Source organism: Erpetoichthys calabaricus (genome assembly GCF_900747795.2).
Source record: "Erpetoichthys calabaricus chromosome 1 unlocalized genomic scaffold, fErpCal1.3 SUPER_1_unloc_23, whole genome shotgun sequence".
NCBI lineage: Eukaryota > Metazoa > Chordata > Cladistia > Polypteriformes > Polypteridae > Erpetoichthys > Erpetoichthys calabaricus.
This window is the reverse complement of record NW_026261589.1, coordinates 60,001-87,970: the sequence shown is the minus strand read 5'-3', so window position 1 is coordinate 87,970 and position 27,970 is coordinate 60,001. Positions and strand designations below refer to the sequence as shown.

At 39.9% G+C, this 27,970-nt stretch overlaps 1 protein-coding gene and 1 long non-coding RNA gene across 4 annotated transcripts in view; one reads left to right on the top strand and one right to left on the bottom strand.

Annotated features, from left to right (window-relative positions):
- The window catches only part of LOC114642862 (gastrula zinc finger protein XlCGF57.1-like), a 477,081-nt gene that overhangs the window by 408,940 nt on the left and 40,171 nt on the right, over positions 1 to 27,970 (top strand). For 2 of the 3 annotated variants that reach the window (XM_051921756.1, XM_051921757.1), the window contains one exon: positions 24,186 to 24,253. The exons of the other annotated variant lie outside the window; for it this stretch is intronic. In XM_051921756.1, the coding sequence (XP_051777716.1) occupies positions 24,186 to 24,253 (68 nt within the window). The remainder of the gene's footprint in view (positions 1 to 24,185; positions 24,254 to 27,970) is intronic. 3 annotated transcript variants of the gene reach the window in all.
- On the bottom strand, positions 9,548 to 13,280 carry LOC127526379 (uncharacterized). The gene is made up of 3 exons (XR_007933961.1): positions 13,193 to 13,280; positions 9,994 to 10,142; positions 9,548 to 9,832 (listed from the first exon to the last, which is right to left on the bottom strand). It is a non-coding gene; the product is annotated as an uncharacterized LOC127526379 (long non-coding RNA).

Sequence of the window (27,970 nt, the reverse complement as noted above, 5' to 3'; positions counted from 1 at the left end):
TTCTGCTTTGGTAAAACGTGTGGATATTTGACACTGTCAGACAGAGACAGGTGGGGGGTGAAAAATGAAGCCCCCTGGAGAGCAGAGCGCTGACTCGAGCCGCTCAGCTGTTTAAATCCGTCAGGCTGATGTGTGACCCCCTGTGATCAGGGACAGAGACCAACAAAGGAGCCACACGGACATGCCGGTCAGTCGAGTGGAAGACGCAGGTTGAGCCACACGGGACAGGTACGTACTTGCGCCATATACGAGAAGAAGAGAGCATTGGGTAGCCAGTCGTCAGAGACCCTCATCGGAGTGCCCGCTCTGCTCTTCACGCGTTTAACTTTTTTAATGTCCGCACACTCCGCGCTGCTGCTGCTCATTTCTACTCCGTGATTGTCCGCCTGATGGCTGCACATCTGCGGCTCGGTGCGCTGCCGGCTTTTTTAAAAATGGAAGCTCGCTGCTGATCGGGGTTTGTTTAATCCGCGGTGCCTTCTTTGGCCTTGAAACTTCGTTAGTGAAAGAATGTAAAATACCCCACCCACCGTCCCGTGCACGTGCCCCGGACTGACCACCCGTGTCTTTTTGTTTTGCTAGCCGGTCGGTGGTGCCTGCATGCGCCTGCGGACCATGTTATGAGCTCCGTCAATTCAAGTAAAAATTCAGTAAGACTTTGGAGAGAAGCGCGAGGCAACCGCTGATTTATTAAACACACGAAATGAAATCAATGATGAGTTGTAACGTTCATTAAAATACTGCGCAACTTAAAAACATGAAATGTATTTGCATCGGCGAGAGCCACGTCATTTCTGGTTAACTGGGTTGTTCTTTCTTATTATTGACACTAAGGGTGAAAAGTCAGCGTTACTTCTCAATTGTATCCGGCTGCAGGTCGAAGACTCGGCCTTCCACCCCGTCAGTACCCGATCTGCTTGCATGCTGGCTTCGTGCGCGCAGGCATATTGAAAGCCTAACATGCCGTAAAGTGTTCACGCATGCGTTAAACAGATTGGGCGGCACCGTAAAGTGTGCGATGACGTAGTCTTTCAATACGCACGCGCGCGCGAGCGAATCGGGCCGGCAACGGGCATAAAGATAGAAGACGCCGCATGACCAGCAGTATCGTACGTCATCGTCGCCGCCATATTGCGAGTGGCACCGCTGTGGCGTGCAGTAGTGGATAAAGATGCCTCACGCATGTGCTGCTTGGGATTGTACAAACCGCTGTACGCTCCAAACCGGATCACAGGAGATTACATTTCATATGTAAGGCTGAACAATTGTTTTGGTTATATTTGGCCATTAGAAAATCCCGTTTTATAATCTTTACTTTAGCTACGCCAGGCTAAGCTAGCAAATCTATGCATTTATGTGCTCAAGGGAGCCTCCAAACAACGTTTTGGCTAAACGTATTTAGTCAGTAACTAGCTGTTAACATTTCTCAAACTTTGAAGGTTTCCTAAAGAAATCTACCTCAGGAAGCAGTGGGAAGTAGCCCTTAGACGGGATTTTGAGAAAGCTGTCCTGTGATGTGTGCCATGCTAGTTTGGTAACAGATGCTGTACTGCCATCATATGATCAAAGCTACCACTCGCTCACATTTAAAAACAGAGGAGGTTTGATGATTCCTTCTGAGGGTCCAGTCAAGGTGGTCAAAGGAGCTGAGCGTGCTATCAGACAGTTGACATTAGGACAAGCTGTCAGTGTATCTTTGATCAATCAGTTTGTTTTGGCTGAGATTGGTTCAGATGATGTGTTTTTTCTCAATGAGTACATCGAGGAAACACAGTTTGAAATTGACAACCATCATTTTATGCTCATGTCTTTAGTTGTGTCTGTCTTCCACAAACTAAGGCTGCACCATATTGCCAGACTGAATACTCTCAAATTACAGAGTGGCAACATACGGGAAAAGCTATGTAAGACAGTTCTGTTTCAAGGATTTTAGATCCTGTAATGTATATATTTAAGTAACCACATTGTGTGTGTGTGAGAGAGAGAGGAATGAGTGAAATGTTTTCAGAAATTATTAAGCCAATGCGTTTACAATAAAATTGTTTATTTTTGTCATTGCGTATCATTTCACTGTTAAAAGAAAGACAGACAAAGATAACTGGCATTAACAAAATTCACAATTGGTATGCCAGTTTGAAAAGATAAGTTTTGAGGGTAGATTTAAAACGTGTTATTGAATCGAGCTGACGGATATGAGAGGGAAGAGAATTCCCAAGTTGAGGAGCACTGTGAGAGATGCTCGAGCTCCCATAGAACAACAACAACATTTATTTATATAGCACATTTTCATAAAAATAATGTAGCTCAAAGTGCTTTAAATGATGAAGAAAAAGAAAAAAAAGACAAAGAATTAAAATAAGACAACACTAATTAACATAGAATAAGAGTAAGGTCTGATGGCGAGGGAGGATAGGAAAAAAAAAAAAAAACCCAGATGGCTGGAGAGAAAAAATAAAATCTGCAGAGGTTCAAGGCCACGAGACCACCCAAACCCCTCTGGCATTCTACCTAACATAAATGATCAGTCCTCCTTGTATTTAGGGTTCTCATGGAAAGACTTGATGATGATGGTCATGTAGACTTCTGGCTTTTAATCCATCAATGTAGGGACATGACGGTGCTTTGAGTAGATGGTGGTGGTGCAGGTCGCCACCACAGAAACCCAGGAAAAGAAACGGAAGAGAGAGTAGAGGTTAGTATGGATTTTTGAGCCACCATGAATAGTTATGATAATGAACTGAATATACAGAGTATCAGGATTAAATGAAGGTGAAGTTATGAGAAGGCCATGTTACAGTAATGTGTTTTCAATATTTTTTTTAAAGTGCTCCACTGTATTAGCCTGGCGAATTCCTACTGGCAGGCTATTCCAGATTTTAGGTGCATAATAGCAGAAGGCCGCCTCGCCACTTCTTTTAGGTTTCACTCTTGGAATTCTAAGCAGACACTCATTTGAGGATCTAAGGTTACAATTTGGAATATAAAGTGTCAGACATTCCGATATATAAGATGGAGCGAGATTATTTAAGGCTTTATAAACCATAAGCAGAATTTTAAAGTCAATCCTGAATGACACAGGTAACCAGTGTAGTGACCTCAAAACTGGGGAAATGTGCTCGGATTTTCTTTTCCTGGTTAGGATTCTAGCAGCTGCATTCTGCACTAATTGCAAACGATTTATGTCTTTTTTGGGTAGTCCTGAGAGGAGTGCATTACAGTAATCTAGTCGACTGAAAACAAACGCGTGAACTAATTTCTCAGCATCTTTCAAAGATATAAGAGGTCTAACTTTTGCTATGTTTCTTAAGTGAAAAAATGCAGTCCTAGTGATCTGATTAATATGCGATTTAAAATTCAGGTTACGGTCAACAGTTACCCCTAAATTCTTTACCTCCATCTTGACTTTTAATCCTAATGCATCAAGTTTATTTCTAATAACCTCATTATATCCATTATTGGCAATCATTAAAATTTCTGTTTTCTCTTTATTTAGCTTGAGAAAATTACTACTCATCCATTTAGAAAAACAAGACAGACATTGTGGTAGTGAATCAAGAGAATCGGGGTCGTCAGGTGCTATTGTTTAATATTATTTATTGTATCAGTATGCTGCTGCTGAAGAATGTGAATTTCCCATTGGGATTAATAAAGTATCTCTATCTATCTATCTATCTATCTATCTATCTATCTATCTATCTATCTATCTATTGATAAATACAGCTGTGTGTCATCAGCAATAGCTGTGGTAGCTCACATTTTGCCCTGAGATAATCTGACCTAATGGAAGCATGTAGATTGAGAAGAGCAGCAGACCCTGGATAGAGCCTCGTGGAACACCATATAGGATATCATGTGTCTTTGAATTATAATTACCACAACTAACAAAGAATTTTCTCACTGCCAGGTAGGATTCAAACCAATTTAAGACACTGCCAGAGAGGCCCACCCACTGACTAAGGCGATTTCTAAGAATATTATGATCAATAGTATCAAATGCGGCACACTGATCTAAGAGGATGAGAACAGAAAAATGGCCTCTGTCTGCATTTACCTGCAAGTCATTTACTACTTTAACGAGTGCAGTTTCTATGCTGTGATTTGTTCTAAAACCTGACTGAAATTTATCAAGAATAGCAAGTTTATTGAGGTGGTCATTTAACTGCATAATGACTGCCTTCTCTAGAATTTTACTTAAGAAAGGCAGGTTAGAGATGGGTCTAAAATTTTCAAGAGCAGAGGGGTCAAGATTATTTTTCTTGAGTAGGGGTTTAACTACAGCAGTCTTAAGACAGTCTGGGATGACCCCCGTATCTAATGACGAGTTTACTATGTCAAAAATATTATCAATTAGCACGCCGAATACTTCTTTGAAAAAACATGTTGGTATTGGGGTAAGGATGCAGGTGGAGGGTTTCAGTAGAGAAATTATTTTATGTAAATCAGGTAAATCTATCCTGGTGAAAGAGTTTAATTTGTTTATAATGGAATACTGGGGCTTCGGAGGATCCGCAGTGTTGGGGAGATATACTATGTTATTTCTAATATCATTAATTTTTTGATTGAAAAATACAGCAATAGCCTCACATGTTTCACTTGAAGTACCTAGGATCCATTTCTTCGAGTTACCCGGGTTTAGCAGACAATCACTCGTTGAGAATTTGACTCTGGGATTACTAGCATTGTTTATAATTCTAAAGAAATAGCAGCGCCTCTCAAGACAGACTGTGTTATTGCATTCTGTTATTTTAACTTTCAATATCTTGTAGTGGATAGTTAGTTTAATCTTCCTCCATTTACGCTCAGCTCTACGGCATGTTCTCTTTAAATCAGACACTCTTTGGGTCTTCCATGGTATAACAATGCTAGAAGATTTTTTAACTGTCTTTTCAGGTGCAACTAAGTCAACAGCAGCCCTCACTTTAGTATTAAATCTTTCCACCTTATTATTTACATTATCCTCGCTATTATAGTTGGCACTATAAACGGACTGATTGCTTAGAATGTTTGTAAGTTTTAAAGCTGCTGATGAATGAAAGAAGCGTTTTTTAACAATATGCTTCTCATGAATGTTTTCTATCATTATTTCTATATTAAATAGTAAAAGAAAATGGTCTGATAGACCATTATCAATGATCTGCTTTATATCAACTTTTAGTCCTTTGGTAATTACTAAGTCTAACGTATGACCTGCTTTATGCGTAGGCTGATTAACGAGCTGTCTCAAATCAAAAGAGTCCAGGAGGTTCATAAATTCTTTTACTTTTTGGTCACACTGATTATCGATATGAATTTTAAAGTCACCGACTATAAGAGTGTGTCATAGTTCGTAATTATAATTAACATTAAGTCTGAGAATTCCACAAAGAAAGACGCATTAAATTTAGGTCTATACACGCATAATACTAGAACGTGAGAATCTCCATTAATAACAACAGTGAGATACTCAAAGGACATGAATTTGCCAACACTGACATCTTTACACTTTAGCCAGCTCAAGTAAATGTTTGCCAAGCCACCGCCTCTCTTTCCCTGGTGATCTGCACGAGTAACACTGGTAATCTGGAGGCGCAGATTCGATTAAAACAGCCGCGCCATCTGAGCTAAGCCACGTTTGACTTAGTGCAATAAAATCCATTTGTCTATCATTAATAAGATCGTTGATAAAAAAGTCTTGTTGGTTAATGCTCTAACATTTAATAGTGCCATATTTAATGTTTCAGAGGAGCAGAGCTGATTTCTATGTGCATTATTGGTATTTGGAACAGAAAAGTTATTTTTGTTAGCGCCTCTCTGTGTGTATTTTTTATTTAATCTATAGTCTGTTTTTATAGTTTTAATACATTGTTCATCTAAAGTAGTAATTGTAATTAAATTATTAGTGTTCATGCCGCACTGCCTAGATTTTTTACATGCAATTGAGCATATCAGACACCCAGGCAAACAACACTGAATAATCAAAGGCTGCAACTACTTTAGAGTCAGACCCACTAATTAGTAAATAATGGATTAATTAAACAATTAGAAGACCTAGAAAAGTAGAATGAAAATCAAGATGAAAATATTGTTAAAAAGAAAAAAAAATACATTATTCCTATATAACTGCTTGGTACATTTACATATTTTTTTTCTTTTAGTAAACTTAGTTTTCTAATTTCTATATTGTTCCCTAAACACAGAACTTGGGAAATATCAGTTCACTTAATTAGCCCAGGAGTTCAATTAAAAACAGAAGCTGGTTGGAACAAAACCTGCAGCCACAGGAGTTCACCAGAACCAAGTTTGGGAAACGCTGCTGTAGCAGATCAGTGAGGTTGTGGAGAGCTTTAAATGTTCAGAGTGGTATTTTGCATTGTATTTTGTAGTTAAGAGGGAGCCAGTGAAGTTGAGAGAGAGTCGGTGTAATATGTTCAGTGGATTTAGAACAGCAGGTTATTATCCGGCGGCACGGTGGCGCAGTGGGTAGCGCTGCTGCCTCGCATTTGGGAGATCTGGGGACCTGGGTTCGATTCCCGGGCCCTCCCTGCGTGGAGTTTGCATGTTCTCCCCGTGTCTGCGTGGGTTTCCTCCAGGCGCTCCGGTTTCCTCCCACAGTCCAAAGACATGCAGGTTAGGTGGATTGGCGATTCTAAATTGGCCCTAGTGTGTGCTTGGTGTGTGGGTGTGTTTGTGTGTGTCCTGCGGTGGGTTGGCACCCTGCCCAGGATTGTTTCCTGCCTTGTGCCCTGTGTTGGCTGGGATTGGCTCCAGCAGACCCCCGTGACCCTGTGTTCGGATTCAGCGGGTTGGAAAATGGATGGATGGATGGAAGGTTATTATCCTGGCAGCAGAATTCTGAAGAAGTTGTAAGTGATGGATAGGTTTTTGTGGGATGCCAGATAGAATAGCATTACTGTAATCTATACGTGAGGTGACTCAGGCATTAACCAATACTTCGTCCTGATCTTACACAACACAGTACTGAAGTCTAGAAATGTTTGATGTTCTATCAAACAGTTGTGGCGAGCGCCCTCTTCTACGCAGTGGTGTGCTGGGGAGGCAGCATTAAGAGGAAAGACGCCTCACGCCTGGACAAACTGGTGAGGAAGGCAGGCTCTATTGTTGGCATGGAGCTGGACAGTTTAACATCTGTGGCAGAGCGAAGGGCGCTCAGCAGGCTCCTATCAATTATGGAGAATCCACTGCATCCACTAAATAGTATCATCTCCAGACAGAAGAGCAGCTTCAGCGACAGACTGCTGTCACTGTCCTGCTCCACAGACAGATTGAGGAGATCCTCCCCCAAACTATGCGACTCTTTAATTCCACCAGGGGGGGTAAACGTTAATATTTAACATTATACATAGTTATTGTCTGTTTTTTTCACCTGTATTATTATCATTCTTTAATTTAATATTATTTATTGTATCAGTATGCTGCTGCTGAAGAATGTGAATTTCCCATCGGGATTAATAAAGTATCTATCTATCTATCTATCTATCTATCTATCTATGTTTCGAAGATAGAAGAAGGCAGTCCCCGAAATGTTACTTATATGGGAGGAATTATTTAATAATAGTAATAATTATTATTTGATAATTGCCATTATTAGTGTATAAATGGATATAAACAATTATATAACGATTCACCAAAATCTGTAGTATGTAAACAATACTGTTTTAAACGTTATTGTTTTTTCATCAGGAAACCCGGTTTCCACGTCTACCTGTATTAGTTTAAATGACACTTTTGCCATTATATATATTTATACAAGTATGTAGTTTTTTTTATTTTTTTCCACTCATGTAATAAATTATATAAAGTCCCCTTTCCTTTTGATTTATTGTTGCAATTTCCTTCTATGGACAAATTGTGTTTGTTTAAAAATATCTTTAGATATCAATTATTATTAATACAATTGTCATTTATCTCAGGTTTACAAAACCTAATGTAGCCAACCAGTTTTATAGAAATAAATGGTCCTTTTTCAACAAAAGAAAAGAATTAACACTCTGTTGCATGACATGGTGCTGACTGTACCTGTCCTTCATGTTAACTGTGACAGTGCACTTGTTAAAATTATTTAATTCATTCTCAATTGTGCAATCAGTTCAGATGCTGAAGGAATCAAGAGTATAAAGTCACTGGTTCAACAAAAGAAAATAATTATATATATATATATATATATATATATATATATATATATATATATATATATATATATATATATATAATAGTTTTACTGTCAAATAAATGCAAAGAGTACACGACACGTGTTTCGCCCTCATTCTGGGCTCATCAGGTATACACACTCCACTGCCCTCCCTCTCGGGAATCGATATATATATATATTATGAGTTGAAAATTCAGTAACAATAAAGATGTTTAAATGTATTTAACTAGGACACAAATACAATGAAAATGGCCAGCAATGGGGAGGTTTTAAAAACTATTAGGGAAAGGGAACAAAAATATATTTACAGATCTTTAAAAAAAAATGTTAGCCAAGGTTTTGAACACAATAAAAATGAATCATTAAATATGTCAAAAAAGGAAAAATGCTTTTTTAGCTTTATGAACAAGATGCTACTCAGAGTCAGAGTTATTATCCAGCAATATTCCATAAAAAATGTGTTCTATTTAAACTGACATTTTTCCTGATCTGTCCCTTAATATTTGTTCACTAATAATATTTCTATTTCACCTTTGCTTAAGTGTAGCTCAAATTGCTCTACAAAAATATACAGTTACAAAGAAAATTGAAGGCATTATAAAAGTAAATAAGCAAATGGATGGTTCCTTGTCCTTTGTAATAAATACATTGCCTTCTTATCTATTACAACCAGTGCAAGTAATTAAGAAAAAGCCAAATTAGAAAAGTGGGCTTTGTGAAGTTTTTCGAAATGCTTGACAATTGTAGCCTGGCACTTCTCTATTGGCAAAGCATTCCAGATTTTGTTGCACGAGTACAGAAAGCTGACAGTTTTTATGGTTGATCTTGGAATAAAAGAAAAGCAACATTTAAAAAAAGAAATGTTGGGAGCAGACACTCCAAATTACAGGTAGGGTCTAAAATACTCCAAGTTTTCTAATTATTTAATAGAACCTTCAAATCAATTCTGTGTGAGACAGGCGGCCAGTGTAATGAGACCGAGACAGTTTTCAGAAGAAAAAAAAAAACAAAATAGGCCAGTACCTCATGATCACTTGGCAAAGGCACAGCAGATCAGAGCACAGATTGAGATGGAGGATTCTAGAAGTGCCGGGCAGGAGGGCCAGCCACTACTTCAACATGGCACACATCTCTCCTTCCTTCTTGTTTAACTGCTCCCCATAACACGGCTGGACTCTTCCACCTCACTCTAACTGTTAAAAACATAAACGATGTTCACTCACTGAGTTGAAACATTAATAAAGTTTACCCTTACTTATTTACCAAAGTAAATCATTACAATAGATTAAGGTCTGCTAAGAGTAAAGTCTAACTATTTTTTTTTTTTCTTGGATTTCGAAAGAACTCGGACTTAATTGTCATTATATGTAGCATCATTTTTTGTCTTTTACATTACGCATACAGTAGACATTGTGTTGCAACCTCTGTATATCTGAACTTCTAATGTGATGTGCTCAGGTGTCATTACTCACATGCAGACATCTTTGTTTTTCTCTCCTGCCTTAGTTTTGATTAAGGTTAAAATTAAGTTTCTGCTCTTTCAAAATCCAACAAACAAGCACAGTGGCTTAATAAAATAAATGTTATTTTGCAACATGGAACAGCATCCCTGTTTAGTGACTGTTGGTACTGATGTGCCTCAGTCTCTGTGTTTGTGAGGATTCACACTCTGAGGCTTTCTGTCTAAAATTAAAAAGCCTGTGTTAGTTACTGGACAGAGTGAGCAAACATACAGTACAGTATTTAAGGCAGCAAAATATTACAGATCAAGTAGTAAATATGGGGAGGCTTTGCAGGAATTGTGCACAAATTATTTCTGAAACTGAACGCCTCAGTAGTCTTACCTGTAGAAATAGCAAATCTAACATGAATTGCACATCATTCCAAATTGGGAATCTTAAAAGCAGAAGAAAAGAACATCCAGTTGTGTCTCATAATTCAGGTACACTGGCATCTGTTCAGCCACATGGAAGGCTGGTTACCACCGGGCATCCTGTAGGGTCAAGAAAAAAAATACAATAAAGGGGCATTGTTTTTCTAACTGCAGTAATAAGAAATAAGTTATTTCTAAGGAGCAAGCCTCCTCCATTATATTCAGTGTAATGTATGTGTGTGTATTCCTCCTAAACCAACAGCTTAAACGATAAGCTAATGACATGTGACAACAGCAGGTGCCCAGCCTGTCACTGTGCCATAGAATTTTTTTCTACCAAACAAGCTTAATGAAATCCATTTTAAAATTCTGAATAAATAGTAGCCAACTAATAAATTAATTATTCATAAGTATGAATTCAATATATCCCCAAAATGTAGTTTTTGTACAAATGAAGACAAATCCCCTCTCATATTTCTTTTACTTCTGCTCCTATTCTAAAATGTTTTATAAAGATTTATTTCTGTTACTGTCTTGAATGACAAAACAATATCTCACTATTTATTTCTTGTTTTTATACTGTATACAATTTTGATTACTAAATGTTAGAAAATGTAGTAACTGTGGTTTCCTCGCTTCGTAAATTTCCTATACATAATAAGAATGTTTGGACCCTCTATTATATCTTTCTGTGTGGACATTAATATGCTAGAAATAGCTTTATAAATAGAAAAAACACTAAAGCAATTAAATCGTGTAAGATTCTGAGCTGCTTCATTAACTACGTGTTATTTTCTGCATCCCGCTTTCTTGTAATAACTTAGCTGTTGCTACTCTTGTATTTAATTTAGCCTTCATCATTATACAAGGGGGGACCCAAAAATAACCGGAAATATTTTTAAAACGTGTTTAATTTAATATTCTGTACAAACTATAATTAGTCTCCTTCAAAGTACAGTAATCCCTCGCTATATCGCGCTTCGCCTTTCGCGGCTTCACTCCATCGCGGATTTTATATGTAAGCATATTTAAATATATATCGCAGATTTTTCGCTGCTTCGCGGGTTTCTGCGGACAATGGGTCTTTTAATTTCTGGTACATGCTTCCTCAGTTGGTTTGCCCAGTTGATTTCATGCAAGGGACGCTATTGGCAGATGGCTGAGAAGCTACCCAACTTACTTTTCTCTTTCTCTTGCGCAGACTTTCTGTGATCCTGACGTAGGGGGATTGAGCAGGGGGGCTGTTCGCACACCTAGACGATACGGACGCTCGTCTAAAAATGCTGAAAGATTATCTTCACGTTGCTATCTTTTGTGCAGCTGTACGGTGCTTCGCATACTTAAAAGCTCGAAGGGCACGTATTGATTTTTGCTTGAAAAACAAACTCTGTCTCTCTCTCTCTCTATCTCTCTGTCTCTCTCTCTCTCTTTGTCTGCTCCTAACGGAGGGGGTGTGAGCTGCCGCCTTCAACAGCTTTGTGCCGCGGTGCTTCGCATACTTAAGCCAAACAGCCCTATTGATTTGTTTGCCATAGATTGTTTTCTCTTTCTATGTGACATTCTGTGCTCCTGACACGCACTCCTTTGAAAGGGAAGATATGTTTGCATTCTTTTAATTGTGAGACGGAACTGTCATCTCTGTCTTGTCATGGAGCACAGTTTAAACTTTTGAAAAAGAGGCAAATGTTTGTTTGCAGTGTTTGAATAACGTTCCTGTCTCTCTACAACCTCCTGTGTTTCTGTGCAAATCTGTGACCCAAGCATGACAATATAAAAATAACCATATAAACATATGATTTCTACTTCGCGGATTTTCTTATTTCGCGGGTGGCTCTGGAACGCAACCCCCGCGATGGAGGAGGGATTACTGTACTCTCCATTGGCGGAAATACACTTATCTAACCGTTTGTTCCATTGTTCGAAACATTTTTTAAATTCGTCTGAAGTAATGCCCATTAATGCTCTGGTCGTTTTTTGTTTTACCTCTTCGACGTCAGCAAAACGCCTTCCTTTCAAGTCTTTTTTCATCTGAGGGAACAAAAAGAAATCACACAGAGCTAAATCCGGTGAGTAGGGTGGACGGTTCAGGGTTGTCATACCGTTTCTAACAATAGTTTCTGCAACACTTTTTTCAAGAAGAAAACAAAATTACACTGCCACGCGTTGCTCACGATAATCGGCCATCGTAAAAAAACGACGCTTGCACAAAACTACTTTTACAAAAAAAATTCACTGAACACAAGCACAACCTTCCAGACTGATGGCACTTGGCAGACTGACTTGTGAGGAGTGTAACTAGATCACCCTATCGGCCCAACCACGTACTACAAGTACCAACCTAACAACAACAAAATTCTGGTTATTTTTGGGTCCCCACTCGTATATTTGTTAACGTTACTATGGAAAAACTCTTGTATTGATGTAACCTGATAACAACATAATAATAAAAAATACTGATGGCTTTGGAGGGCACACTTTACACCAGTCGAGTGTCAGATGTGCTCTCCTAATTCTATTCCTAATTCAACACCTCGATTACATTGTTTTGCTTAATTATAAACATGCTGTTCACTCTTTAAGATAAAAAAAAATGTGGACAAATGTTAAAAGAAACACACCACCAAATGCTAATAGGGTGTGTGAAATAAAGAGCTTCGACACAAAACAAAGGTTTGGGACAGCCACCCATGTACTTGATGTTGGCTGCAAAATAAGGCAAAGTGTTCACCACAAAAATGTAAAGAACAGAGTCCAAAACAGAACTGGTCTACAGAGGAAGGGAGTGAGGTTTTATAGAGAGGTTTGCGGAAGTGATGTTGTCCTCTGGGCCAGGATGGGAAGTGAAGTCCTTGGAGCAGAGGTGGAAGTGATGTCTTCGTATTCAGGTAGAATTTCCTGTATCTGGTCTTCAGGGACAAAATAAGAGGGTTGAGTGCACCCCACCATCCCCTAGCTGGGCATGGAATTCCCTTCTTTTGGTGCCTGCGGCTGGCTCCCATCCGCACATGTGTGACAGGTGTTATGAAAAGAATGACATACATTCATTAATCCATTAACCCTAATATGGGAAATGCGGAGACTTTTATATTTAAACCACGAGATTATGAACATCGTATTGCAACTGAAAATTAAAATTCCTTTTGCCTTTTTCATCAATATGATGTACTTACAAAAAGCTGTACATATCCATTATAAAGTTCACAGACACACGTCACATTTCATTTTGCTCCTTCATTCGATTGGAGTTAAATTTTTCAGGCGACGAATATTCTTCCAATACATTATAAAATTCAAAAGTAATTTTTTGCAGTAAGAAGTCCACTTATAGATGGCTATAAACAGCAACACAAAAATGACTCACAACTACAATTTAAACCTGACGAGTGATGCGTTTTGTAAAACATTACATGTGCGCATTACAAATTGGGCAGCATCGTGAAATCAATTTTTATTAAGCAAAGAGTGTGTACACGAGACAAATCGGATGGGGACTCATGTCGCAAAATAAAAAAAACGCAGATCAGGCACAGTTGTAATAGTAAACTTCTGCGCATGTGCGTGTATGACTCGGTTTGTCTTTATGCAAATGCGCTAGCGGATTGGGCAGGCATGCAGATCGGGTAGTGACAACGCCATCTGTTTAGGAGATCAGTCTAGGATTACTATGCATGTTCACAACGTTTTGATTGCGAATACTTAGGGATGGGTGGACTGTTAAAAGACTTGTACTTTATGCGCATGTGTGAAGCTTTCAACTGTATTAGAGCGCGCAGGACTCTGATTGCGAGTTCACAGCATGGAAACATATTAATTAAAAATGGAGCCGCAGCGAATACCCTGAGTCACGTTAATGCGCTGATGACAGTTGAAACAGAACTGGCGATGTTCTTTTAGTGAGTTGTTAATTGAAAATATCGCAAATGTTCAAGTGAAACTACAGGACATATTTTACAAAAGCAGCGTCCGTAAGGCCTGCATCATTGTGCAGGACACCTTACACCCCTCACATGGATTTTTCACACTTCTTCCATCCAAAAGAAGAAACTGCAGCATCAAAGCCAGATCTACCAGGCTGCAGGACAGTTTTTACCCCCAAGCTGTCAGACTCCTTAACATTATGCTGCCATCTGGGATCTTCCGCACGGCTTCAACCACCTCTAAAAACAGAACTTTTATACATGCAAGCCACTTTCCTGCAAAGACGAGTGTGCAGGTAGAGAAGAACTGAAAATCTCATACTGACCTTTAAGGATTTTGACTCTCTTGATATCCTTCTGCTGTGAAATATTCTGACCTGTCATTGTTTACACATGTCCTAAATAACTATTATCATACACTGATAATTTCTGTATTATCTATATCTATCATTTATTTATTAAATTACATATCTATTGACTATATTTATGTATCTAGATTGCAAATACTATACATTGCATCAATGTTCATATTGCTAACAACACGTCAATATTGCTGCTATTTCTTTACACAATGTCTTGTCTTGTTTGTGTTTGTGTTTGTATTTTAATTTTAATTATATTTTTAATTTATTAAAATGTTGTTACACTGTGGACCCTGAGCTTCACAATTTTGTCTGTCTGTATACTTGTATATGGTTGAGATTACAATAAAGTTCACTTTGACTTTGACTTAAAGCTGGTGAGAACACTTTAACTATTTATGAGTGGAGTGATTATAAGCAGGCCACAGGAATCGAAAAGCATCTTGTAGCGAACGGCATTTGTAAAAGTAAATCAAATGAGAAAATACATACATGCATGCATACATACATACATACATACATACATAAAAGCGTACCTGACGTTATCCACGACTTGACTTACTGCACCGCGCTCTCGTTTCTCTCTGTTGAATGTTCTTGTGAGTGCCGCTGCATTTTAACCACGCCCACTTCGTGACACACTTGTTATGACATCAGCCGGACCCGACCCTGGCTACACGTGACAGTTTGCTAAAAAGTTGAAAGCAAAATTAAAATGTCAGATATGCGACAGGAAACCTAACAGCTGATCTAATCACACCAACTGTCGAGGAGATCAGTCTAGGATTACTATGCGTGTTCACAACATTTTGATAATGAATACTTAAGGATGGGTGGACCGTTAAAAGACGTGAAGCTTTCAACTGTATCAGAGCACACAGGACTCTGATTGCGAGTTCACAGCATCTTCTTCTTTTGGCTGCTCCCATTAGGGGTCGCCACAGCGGATCATCTTCTTCCATATCTTTCTGTCCTCTGCATCTTGTTCTATTACACCCATCACCTACATGTCCTCTCTCACCACATCCACAAACTTTCTCTTAGTCCTTCCTCTTTTCCTCTTCCCTGGCAGCTCTATCCTTAGCACCCTTCTCCCAATATACCCAGCATCTCTCCTCTGCACATGTCCAAACCAATGCAATCTCGCCTCTCTGACTTTGTCACCCAACCGTCCAACTTGAGCTGACCCTCTAATATTCTCATTTCTAATCCTATCCATCCTCGTCACCCCCAATGCAAATCTTAGCACCTTTAACTCTGCCACCTCCAGCTCTGTATTCTGCTTTCTGGTCAGTGCCACCGTCTCCAACTCATATAACATAGCTGGTCTCACTACCGTCCTGTAGACCTTCCCTTTCACTCTTGCTGATATCCGTCTGTCACAAATCACTCCTGACACTCTTCTCCTCCCACTCCACCCTGCCTGCACTCTTCTCTTCACTTCTCTTCCACAATCCCCATTACTCTGTACTGTTGATCCCAAATATTTAAACTCATCCACCTTTGCCAACTCTACTCCCTGCATCCTCACCATACCACTGACCTCCCTCTCATATACACACATGTATTTTGTCTTGTTCCTACTGACCTTCATTCCTCACCTCTCTAGAGCATATCTCCACCTCTCCAGGGTCTCCTCAACCTGCTCCCTACTATCGCTACAGATCTTCTTGCTGTCACCCTTACTACATCTGCTACAGTTTCCCAGCTGTCTGGTAACTCTTCACTGCTACCCAGTGCCTGTCTCACCTCCTCCCTAAACTCAACCTTGCAGTCTTCCTTTTTCAACTTCCACTATTTGATCCTTGGCTCTGCCCTCGCTCTCTTCCTCTACTTGATCTCCAATGTCATCCTACAGACCACCATCCTATGCTGCTTAACTACACTTTCCCATGCCACCACTTTGCAGTCTTCAGTCTCCTTCCGCATAGGATGTAATCTACCTGTGTGCATCTTCCTCCATTCTTGTACATAACCCTATGTTCTTTCCTCTTTTTAAAATACGTATTCACCACAGCCATGTCCATCCTTTTGGAAAAATCCACTATCCTCTGACCTTCTTCATTCCTCTCCTTGACAACATACCTACCCATCACCTCCTCGTCTCCTCTGTTCCCTTCACCAACATGCCCACTGAAATCCGCTCCAATCACCACTTTCTATCCCTTGGATACATTGTTCATCATTTCATCCAACTCACTCCAGAAATCTTCTTTCTCATCTATTGCACACCCAACTTGGTGTGCATATGCACTAACAACATTCATCATCACACCTCCAATTTCCAGCTTCATAATCATTACTCTGTCTGACACTCTTTTCACCTCATTAACACTCTTGACGTACTGTTCCTTCAGAATAAACCCTACCCCATTTCTCCTCCCATCCACACCATGATAGAACAATTTGAATCCACATCTGATTCACCTGGCCTTACTCCCCCTTCCATTTAGTCTCTTGCACACACAATATATCAACCTTTCTTCTCTCCATAATATCTGCTAACTCTCTCCCCTTACCAGTCATACTGCCAGCATTCAAAGTTCCTACCCTCAGTGCCACTCTCTTTACTTTCCTCCTCTCCTCCTGCCTCCGGACGCGTCTCCCCCCTTTTCTTCCCCTTCTTCGGCCAACAGTATCCCAATTTCCGCAAGCACCCTGTTGGCTAACAGTACTGGTGGCAGTCGTTGTTAACCCGGGGCTAGACTGATCCAATATGGAAATTTGTATTCTTGCCCACATATTGATTTTGCAAAATTTTACACTGGATGCCCTTCCTGATGTAACCCTCCCCATTTATCAGGTCTTGGGACCAGCACAAAGAAACACACTAGTTTGTGCATCCCCTGTTGCTGGGTTTAAAGGTCATCAATACATTTTAAAAGATTGTGCTTGATAATACTTAGGGTCAAGAAACACAACTCTATATAAATGTAATGAATTATTATTATTATTATTATTATTAAATTATAAATCTTACCAATGCTGACTTGTAGAATGCTTAATACTGCAAAGAAGAGCTTTAGTATTACGGGTCACAACTCCTCCCTCACTATAATGCTCTCTTCTCATTATTACCACCCCCCCACACACACCCCTTTGCCTCTTTTTATTGATTTGTAAAGATTTATCAAAAGTAAATGTCTGTTGTTTCACATGAGTAACAAAACAAAACATTTGACTGCCAATTTCATTTGTTTCTGTGGCTAATGATTGCAGGTTGAGGGGTTTGACTTATTAAATATTAAAGTAATCAGTTTGAATCTGTTCTTTCATTGTTTGATTGGGGGGGGGGGGGGGGGGTTACACGGTAAATGCATTGGTGACTGGGATTGTGCTCCTCTAACAGGAAGATTAGTTAGGAATGGTAGAGACAGCAGATCTATCATTTTTATTTATGGAAATGTTTTGTTATTATACTGTGCTGTGTGACTAAGACGACTTTTACTGATCGCCAATTCAGACCTCGAAGATGAGTTCACGAGGGAGGGATGTTACTGCTAAAGTCCGATGCTTTTCTGAAAGCAGGTCCAGATGTGTTAATCTGTACTGCTCTTTAACTTTAGCACTCAACTTGACCTTTAATGTCAACCTCCGTAAAACTCTCCGGGTTCTCTTTTCACCACAAGGCATGTAAAGTGATGTCCAGGCGCTGTTTCATGTTGAATGACAGCTGTATTTAGTTGTGCAGCATGTACTTTTAGTCACATTACACTTTACATCCACAGTACAGTATTTCAGTTACAGAGTTGGGATCAATGAATACTAACAGCACTCACCTTGGAGTGTCCTGTGTGTGTCTGTGTGCCGGTGACTGATCTGCGCCGTGTCTCTCAGCCTCTCTCATGTGCTCCGGGTGGACATCTTTGAAATTTGTGGTGTAGCAGAGTGAATTCAAACTGATCTGCCACAGTAGTTCAAATATTATATCAGTTAGATAATCTGAGTTGATATGCTAGTTTTTTATGGGTCACAGTACATAAAGGAGTCAAAGGAAACAAAATTGTTGATGATTTGGCAATAAAAGCAACTTTATATCTTATATTATCCATATTACTAACCGAGAATGCTAAACCGGATGATGGACGCAGGCACATCCGGCCATGGGCCGTAGCTGCAAAAAGACGTACTGCGCCGGCGCAACAAACAGTCCGCGAGAGTCGGCTGAGGACCCGAGAAAGGCGGACAAAAGAGGGCGAGAGAGGCGGATGAGGGTCCGCGAGAGACGCAGGCGCAAAAAGAGTCCGACAAGAGCACAGAAAACAGGAGTGAGCACATACAGAAAGGAGTCACAAAAATGAGGCTCAACAAGCACCAAAATAAGGAAAAGGCACATAAAAGAGTACTCAAACGAGGGGAAAGCACGAAACACATTGCACACGAAACTAAACACACCAAAAAAAAAAGAACAGACGAGCGCCCAATAGCAAGGCACGACCATACCCCCCAACGCAAATATGCACAAATCTACATCCTAGATCCACATGACGCAATCTATCAATCAAAGTGTTGCATCGCAACAAGCACGGATTCAAAACGAAACACCTCCCGTCTCAGACATACGTTAATGGCAGCGAAGGCTACAACGGGCTTCTCACACAGCACAGGCAAATGGATTACAGCTCCAAAACAACACGTCCCAAATACTACACATGCAACATCGCGCCTCTCAAACGGCACAAGGAAAACATACACCAGGAAAATTCATTCGGATTAATGAATGTCATTTGCAATCATTGTCATTCAGTTCACTTCCCTGAAGAAACAACTGGCAATACAAGTTATACATTTACACGTTGTTGTCAAAAGGGTCAAATTAGACTGCCTTCTTTACATTCATATACTGAATATCTACAGAGGCTTATAACTGACGATGTACCTGAAAGTTAAATCTTTATCAACTGCATTAGATCCTACAAATCGGTATCCACTATGAACATTAACGGTGGCACTGCACGTGACATCCGTCTTGAAAAAATGTTGTTTATTGATGAATGTTCAATGGCATGAAGTCACTTACTCAACACCATTCATAAACTTCTACAAACGTTTATGAATAATAATATTCGATTTGGAGGAAAGGTACTTTTATGAGGAGGAGATTTTAGACAGTGATTAGCTATTCTTCCAGATGCCATGCACTCAGCTATTGTTCAGTGCACCTTAAAATACGCAGACAATTGGCATTACTTTCAAAAGATACAGTTAGTAAAAAAGATACGATGTCCAGAACCAGATCATAACAATTGCTTATTACAACTGAGAGATGGTACACTCACCAATACAGATGGACTTCAGCCACATATTATTACAATTCCTCAAGCCTTTATCTGCGATGACTTAGTTACAGAGACATTTGGAACAGCAATCTCATTAGACCAAATGCCCCTTTTAACACAACGCACTATATTATGTCCAAAAAATATTAATGTGGAAAACATAAATACCCAAGTCATTCCATTACTTCCTGGAAAGTAAACGTCCATATTAAACATACGTCATCTGAACACCTTCACACTAGGCTGCATAGGTGTGAGCATAGGTGTATCTCCTTACAATAAAGCACTATTCAACTGCAGAAAAGGAAACATATTAACAGTGACATCCTCCTTATTTCGCAAAGCGGTAGCAAATCAATTAAAACTACAAAATAGCGCGTCACAAATAATGTACATGCAACAACGCGTCAGTCAAACGCCACAAGCAAAACATGCCCGTCGCGGACATCAACGACAGACACCTGCTAAATGCTTACGCCAGTTGGCTGACAACGCCTTCAATAATGAGTCCACTATTGAGGAAAATTCATTGGGATTAATGAATGTCATTTGCAATCATTGTCATTCACTTAACTTCCCAGAAGAAACAACTGGCAATACAAATAATGAATTTACACGTAGTTGTCAAAATGGTAAAATTAGACTGCCTCCTTTACATATAATCACCACGGACCCAGTGTCATTGAAACAAAACCGGAATAAAGCTAGGTCAGAAATTAAAGACAGAGTAGAAGCAAAGTAAAACGTCATAAACAGGTTGAACAAGGGGGCCACGCACATGGACAGCAGGTTACAGATAATGAAGACCGGAATTCAAAAGCTTAAAAAACATGAGCTCAACTGACCAAAGATACAAACTGAAACGAGAAAAACTACGGGGTCCGCAGTAGTCCAAAATGCACCGCGTAATAGTACGGACGAAGCTCTGTATTACCAGTGGGGGACTCCAGAATGACACGGGCAAACGCTCCGTATTAAACGTGCGTCATCCGGACACGTGGCTGCCCAGCGGGCACGGGTTCAAAACGCCGGGGGTAGGCGAGCGAAGCGAGCAGGGGGCGGAGCCCCCTTGTTGAATTAGAATTAACATTCAGTAAATCCGAAATTAACAGTCTGACACGACTGAAAATCGATGAGATGTGGCAAATCATGTGGGACACTGACAGTAAGGGAAGGCATATGTACAGAGTAGAAAGCAGAGTGACATTAATAGGAAAAGGGGGCAGAACAAGAAGAGAAGAAATGATATTAACACGTATCGGGATTAGGCATATTAGGTTTAATTATACACAATTCAAGACAAGGCAGCACCAGTCTGGAGTGTGTAGATCACGTAATCAGCTAGAGACTGTAGAGCGTGTATTGTTAGGGTGTGTGGCGTGTAAATTACATCGAGTTCAACATTTTAAATCTCTAGGAATGGGTAAATAAACATCACAACAATTATTAAAGTATGGTGATAAGTGTAAATTGATTCATAGATTCATATTAACTTATATAAAAACTGTAAGGTTATTTGAGAGTGCGATGTTTCGCTGAAAAGTCTTCACATTAAGAATTTGAACACGGAGAGGCAAACAAAGATAAGTGCTCGGGGTTTGGGGATAACGTTTTATGGATGTGTAAGTTCTCATTCGCTCAACGCAGAGTTACTGCACATGATCTAAGTGAGAGATGAGCAGCGCGACCTCCAGCCCAGTGCCGAAATTTACTCGAGTCAATCCCCCTGTGGCCGCCCGCGTGTCTTTTCTATTCAATCATCAGTGTGTGTGTCTCCTGTTCACTTCGCGATATTGAGTCCATTTTCTACTTCACATCGTCCAGTCACACCGTCACCACCTCCTATTCTACATTTTGATTATTACCGTGTATTCCTACATTCCAAGCTCATTTGACAAAGATTAAGGAGAAAGTGGTGCAGATTGATTTACAACTCCAAATGCCACCTTCAACTGACCAGCAGAAAGCTGGTAAATACATTAATTCAAGAAATAATCACAATTTGAGGAAACAGAGACCAACAACCGCCACTGTTAAACATAACATAAAAAAGCATATGATTTTTGATAATCGATTTGTGGATTAATTATTAAGTAGGGCTAAGATTTACCTCTTCAGTGTTCACTGAGACAATCACAGCACCAGCTTTTGATCTGAATCCGCAAGATCTACCCCCCCCCCCCCCCCAAAGCAAAGTAAACCCAAGATCATAAAATCAATTTAAAAACCACCACCAGCTCAAATGTTTACCTCTCCTGCCCCCTCAGTCAGTCCACACGGTGGGTGTCTTTCTCACAGCACAGTAATCACCTCACACACTAAATGCTGCCCTCTTAAGAAATACCAGCACAAGTCTCACCTCCACTCGGCGATGTCACCTGTGTGTCCACCTGCGACCAAACTCTGTAATTATTAAGCTGACCACCACGACCTCCCTCACTAACTGGCTCAAGTGACATACGTGTTGTATCAAAAAATTAAAAATGTGCACCAATTTAAACAAACAGATTAAGCAAATCCAGTGTCCAGCAATAGATAGAATTGACTTATTGGAACTTTATTTGTCACAAAGGGGAAATTTTGCTTTTTACTGAAGTCCATCCATCCAATATCTAACCCGCCATATCCCAACTACAGGGTCACCGGGGTCCACTGGAGCCAATCCCAGCCAACACAGGGTGCAAGGCAGGAAACAAACCCAGGGCAGGGCGCCAGCCCACCGCAGGGCACACACACACACCAAGCACACACTAGGGACAATTTAGGATCGCCTAACCTGCATGTCTTTGGACTGTGGGAGGAAACCAGGGCACCTGGAGTAAACCCACGCAGACATGGGGAGAACATGCAAACTACACACAGGGAGGACCCGGGAAGCGAACCGGGTCTCCTAACTGTGACGCAGCAGCGCTACCCAATGTGCCACCATGCCGCCCTTTTACTGAAGTTCTTTTAAAAAAAAAAAAAAAATATAGGTAAATAAATAAGTAAATAAACATACACACACACTTTGGTCTGAATACACACCAGAATGACTATGAAGCAAGAAAAATAAAAAGAAAGAAAAGTTCTGAATTGGCTGTCACAGTCAGCGTGAGACATTAGCAGATGTATTACTGTTGGCATAAAGGAGCCCCGTAGTGTTTCTTGACACACTTATGAGGAATGATTTGAAAGAACTCTATTTTAGTGTGCAGCATTGTTCATAATGGCACTCAGTTTTGTTTTCATTCTCTCCTCCGCTAAGGAATCCAGGGGGTCCAGGGTGCGTCCCATGACTGATCTTGCCCTTTTAATTAGCCTGTTCATTCAGTTGGCCTCTCTTGACATGATGTACACAGATCAGCACACCGCAATGTAGAAAATCACACTGGTCATCAGAATGTGATAGAAGATGTGAATTATGTCACCTTCCACATTGATGGAACGCGACCTCCTAATTGAAAAGAGCCCTCTCTGCCCTTTTTTTTGGAGTTAAAACACTTTTTCTTTTTAACACAACACACATCCATCCCTGTTATGGCGTTGCAGTTAAGTAGCTTATGTCAGGTCAATCAGCTATTTACTAATGGAGAAGGGATGGTCACAGATTAACAGAACAATGCGATTTAAAACTTTTAGTGAGAACAAGGGGGTTTGATGAAATCTGATAGCACAATCAAAAGTTATGATTGATTCAGTGGGTAAAGAGGGGGCTGGTGGCCTTTAATGAACTGAAAGGTTTGTCAAACCTACTGACAAAAATAGAAGTTACGCACCATCAGTTACACCTGTCAGCCTAACCTAACAAACCCCTTATTTCACTTGCTTATCTTCTTCTGTTGCAGCTGCGCATTTCAGCAAAGTTAAGTTCCTCTTTCATCTCCTCACTCCTGACTTTTCTGTTTCTTAACACAATCCTGTGCCCCTACTTGTACAAACCTTCAGCAACATAAACTAATAAGACAATTCTGGGACCCCAGCAGCACTGTATGTTTAATTCAAGTAGTGAATACTGCTGACCCCCAACTGTGTAAGATTGCCTTCTCTTTTCAGAGTCTGTTGGACCTTCACTCCACTCCCACGATCGTTTCACATCTGATAATCTGAAATGAAGAGCAATACGTTACTGTCAGCATGCTACAAACTGTCTAAATTTACATAAACCATAACATAGAGCCTGTTCTAAAATGATATTCTTTAGACATAAGTGATGAAGTTTAAATGGTGGTGATTCCTGTTCTTTTCAGAGAGAAAAAGAAAAAGCTGCTGTTTACTGGAACATCTCAATGGATGTGAGACCTGTGATGTGGACGCAGATATCATGGAGAAAACTGTAAATATTAAGGAGGAGGTCTATGAGTGGGAGTCCATCTACCTTAAACAGGAAAGTCTGAGCATCAAGGAGGAGGACAGTGAAGTGCAGCCAGTGAGCATTAAAGAAGAACCTGAAGAGAAGTCTGTCAGTATTGAGACACATAACCATACAAATCTGGACAGTGTAAAAGAAGACAACCGTCATGATGGAGTGGTGACCAGGTTAGACTCTTCTCATAACAGACACTGTTCATCTCCAGAGCCTTCTATCAATGTGAAGTCTGAATCATTAGAGTCTGAACCAAAAAGGGCTGAGGAAACTACATCTGTTAGAGCTCAGAAAAATAAGCGACCACCTTCAAAGAAGTCTGGAAAAAGTAAGTGCAAAATAAAAATGTGTAAGATTTAGGTTTGGGGTTTATGAGCTTGAAAGGTTGGGTCTTGTGATTTTTATGAGAAACTTAGAAATGGAGTGAAATTGTGTGTTTAAATTTAGTGTGAGATTTCATCTATTGTCATGTAAAGTTTAGCAATTTGCTATTCTTCCATTATAGTGACTTTAGGCAAAAGTCCTCAGCATGTCCTCGATAAAGAGTGCTATACAAATGTCCAAGAGCAAGACAAAGGTATTGATCCCTCTGTAATTTCCTGGGTATCCATATTAATTCCTCCTAACAATGTGGTCCGATCTTCAACTAAGCTCAGATTACAGACAGCCTCAGGTGTCCTAAACTACTGTAATAACACAAACAATTGGCCGGCTTCTTGTCAGTCCTGAACACATCGTTTAAACATTCACAGTCCACTCCCTGATCCTCCTATCTTTACAGACTGGTTGACCCTTCTTTAACAGTAATGACCTAAACAAAACTTTTTGTTGCTACTGATCAGCAATGAATTTTAACCCATTCCTTCATTCCAAAACTTTTCAGTTCCTTCATCCCTGAGAGCCCTTTTCTGATCAGTTCTCTTTAGGTCAGCATCTCGTGTCTCTTATTGGCTGTTCCAGAACACCAGTTACCGTATGTTTAACCCTTTCTGTTTTTGATTTCTTCCTGTGTTTGGGCTCATTGTCCTGTGACATCACTCAACTTTTGTTGAGCTTCTACTATCCTGATATTTTTCTGTCAGATTTCTTGATAATATTTTCAATTCAGTGACCATTGATCATTTCAAGTTTTCCAGGTCACAAAGAAACATGCAGGCCAAACCATGTTACTCCATTCACCTTGAATCTTTAGTATCAATGTCCACTTTTGTCTCGCCTCCAAACATGGTGTATGTTTTGACCAATGAGTTCAACGTTTGTCTCATTCATTCATAGAACATTGTCTGTTCTGGAACATCATGATGATCTTTTACAAATTTTAAGATGTGCAGTGATAGGTTTGCTAGATTGCATTGATCTCCTTGGTGTTGTCCTTCTGTAAACTACATTCTCCACATGGACACATGGACAGAGACTTTCTCAAGTCCTGTAGATTTCTGCAGGCCCTTTGCTCTGCCTGTCTGGGTTCCTCTTCACCTCTGCTTTCATGCTGTGATCTTTGTGGGTTGCCCATTCCAGTAGTGAGTTTCCTTCATTTTTGTAGACAGTATGGCTTTATATGCATTGACGGACACCCAGGTCTTCCAAAATTCTTTTATTACGTTTGCCAGCTTTACACATCTCTTCAGTTCTTCTAAGGTTCTTGTGACATCCTTAAAGAAGTATTTGGATGAAACGTCAAACCTTTGGATTACAAATTGAATCGGAGGATTGGAGAAACAACTTAGACTGACATGCTGACATCATTCTTATATCATAAAGTGAAAAAAGCCAAGCAAAATGACACCTTTTATTGGCTAACTAAAAAAGATTACAATATTCAAGCTTTCGAGGTAACTCAGGCCCCTTCTTCAGGCAAGATGTAATCAAAATCATAAAGTGACAAAGGCTGTGTGTTCTGTGCTAGTCTGTGATCCTTCTATGTGAGTGTGCATTAAATATGACTTTTGCTCCTACACACTTTGTTTTTTTTTTGGTAGCTATTAAAGAGCAGAGAAGCAGTTTAATAGTTTTTAACGTTTTTTTTTCTATTTACAATGGTGTTTTTTTTTGTTTTTTGTTTGTTTTGTGATTCACACAACAGCAGGTGTTACTCCAGTCTTACTCCAACCTTTGGGTTTGTGGGGCAGAGGGTGGAGAAAGCTTTTGTAGTAGCCAGCAAGTCAGTGTGATAGCTATAAACAGGTAAAAGTAAATGTGATTTGTTAGCAGAAAGAAGTTAAACATTTTACATACGATGCACGATGGCATTCAAAGTAATTAAGAAAATATCTGCAGTTGGAAAATAAGGAGGGAGAAAGAAGCTGCAAAGGAAAAAAAGAACAACTGAATAAGTCATTTAAGATGAATAACCCCAAAGCTGACAGTAGTGCATTTGAGAGCAACCATTAAGAAAGTTATGAGGATCTCTAAAAGACAGTTAAAGAGAAATATAGCAGCCAAAGACATTCTTTCAGTATTTTAGGAGTAAAATAACAGTCAAGGAGGAAGTGAAGTACCGCACGAACAATTAAGGGGAATTTCAATACACAGATAGTGAAATATAAAATGCTCTAAACTTTCCATTTTCTGATGATTTAATGTCTGAAAAAGTGGATAACCTCTCAGTTGTAACCGGGACTACTAAGGAGGTACTGAGGGATTTGGAAATTGTAGAGAGAGAAGTGCTGCTGAGATTGAATTGGTTGTAATGAAACAAATCTCCAAGGAACAGATGCTATGTATATATTGGTAAAGGGAAAAGTCTCTCCTTCCCATCCTTCTTTTAGAATTTCCAATATTCTCCAAGGTTGTCGTGCATATAACAATTCAAAAGGAGAGATCCCTGTAGAGGCTTGTTTGAGAGTCTGATTAAATCTCTCTACTAGACCATCGGTTTGAGGTTGATGCACTGTTGTCTTTTAAATGCTTTATTTTAAGTACCTTGGCCATTTCCCTAAATGTTTCAGACTTGAAAGGCACCTCTTTGGGCGTAAGGACAAAGACCCCTATAATTTTCCATGCGATAGCTTTAGACGTGGCTGAACACAAGGGAACAGCCTCTGGATATTGAGTAGCATAATCCATTAGGACTACTATATATTTGTGTCTTCGGACGAAGTGTGTGTGTGTGTGTGTGTGTGTGTATATATATATATATATATATATATATATATATATATATATATATATATATATATATATAAAGGAGAGTTGGGATCCGTGTGGCTGTGTTTGTGGAGGGACGGAGAGTTAAGGCGGGTGTTGGAGTCACGTGATCATCTCCCCTCCCATTCACCTCATTTCGGTCCGAGCTGAGCTCCGCAGCTGATGCGGTTAGTCCTTTCTCCTGATTTACTGTTTAGTAGACGCGGTACTTACTGAATAGTATTTTTTCCTTTAGTGTTTCTTATTGTTTAGTAGACGCGGTGTGCCGATGTTCCCGGCGGTGTTGTGGTTTAGTGTTACTTTCTACTTCGTTTTGGTACTTTAGTGTTTAATAATAAATAATAATTCATTACATTTATATTGCACTTTTCTCAGTACTCAAAGCGCTAAAATAGTGAGTGATACGTAGCTGATAGCAGTGTAGAAGCAGCACAGCACAACGGAGCCGGTAGGACAGGCGGGTATGGTAGCGTAGGTGAGCGGCGATAGCAAGCAGCAGGAGGAGGAAGCAGGATTTGGATGTTCCAATGCACAGCCATAAACAGTAACGCTTGGTAATTTCAGGCGTGATCGCCCCGAAGCCATAAGCCATGTTAGTATGAACATCAGATCAGTTCCGGGTCGTAGGGTACTGTAAGGTGAAACGGGAGCAGATCAGCATAGCGAATATAATCACGGAGACAGATCATCCTGAGGTGCTAGATCGCCAGGTACAAAGAAATGTTCGTAGGTCTCGTCCTGTGATCCACAGACTCAGCTGTTCCCAATAAAGTGGAGTCCATAAAATCTGTAAATATTAAGCCAAATCCATGCAATTCGAGTCAGCTGTATCCACGAACTATACGTACAATAAACGAAATAAAACAAGCGTAAGAGAGTGCAGAATTAAGGCGAATTT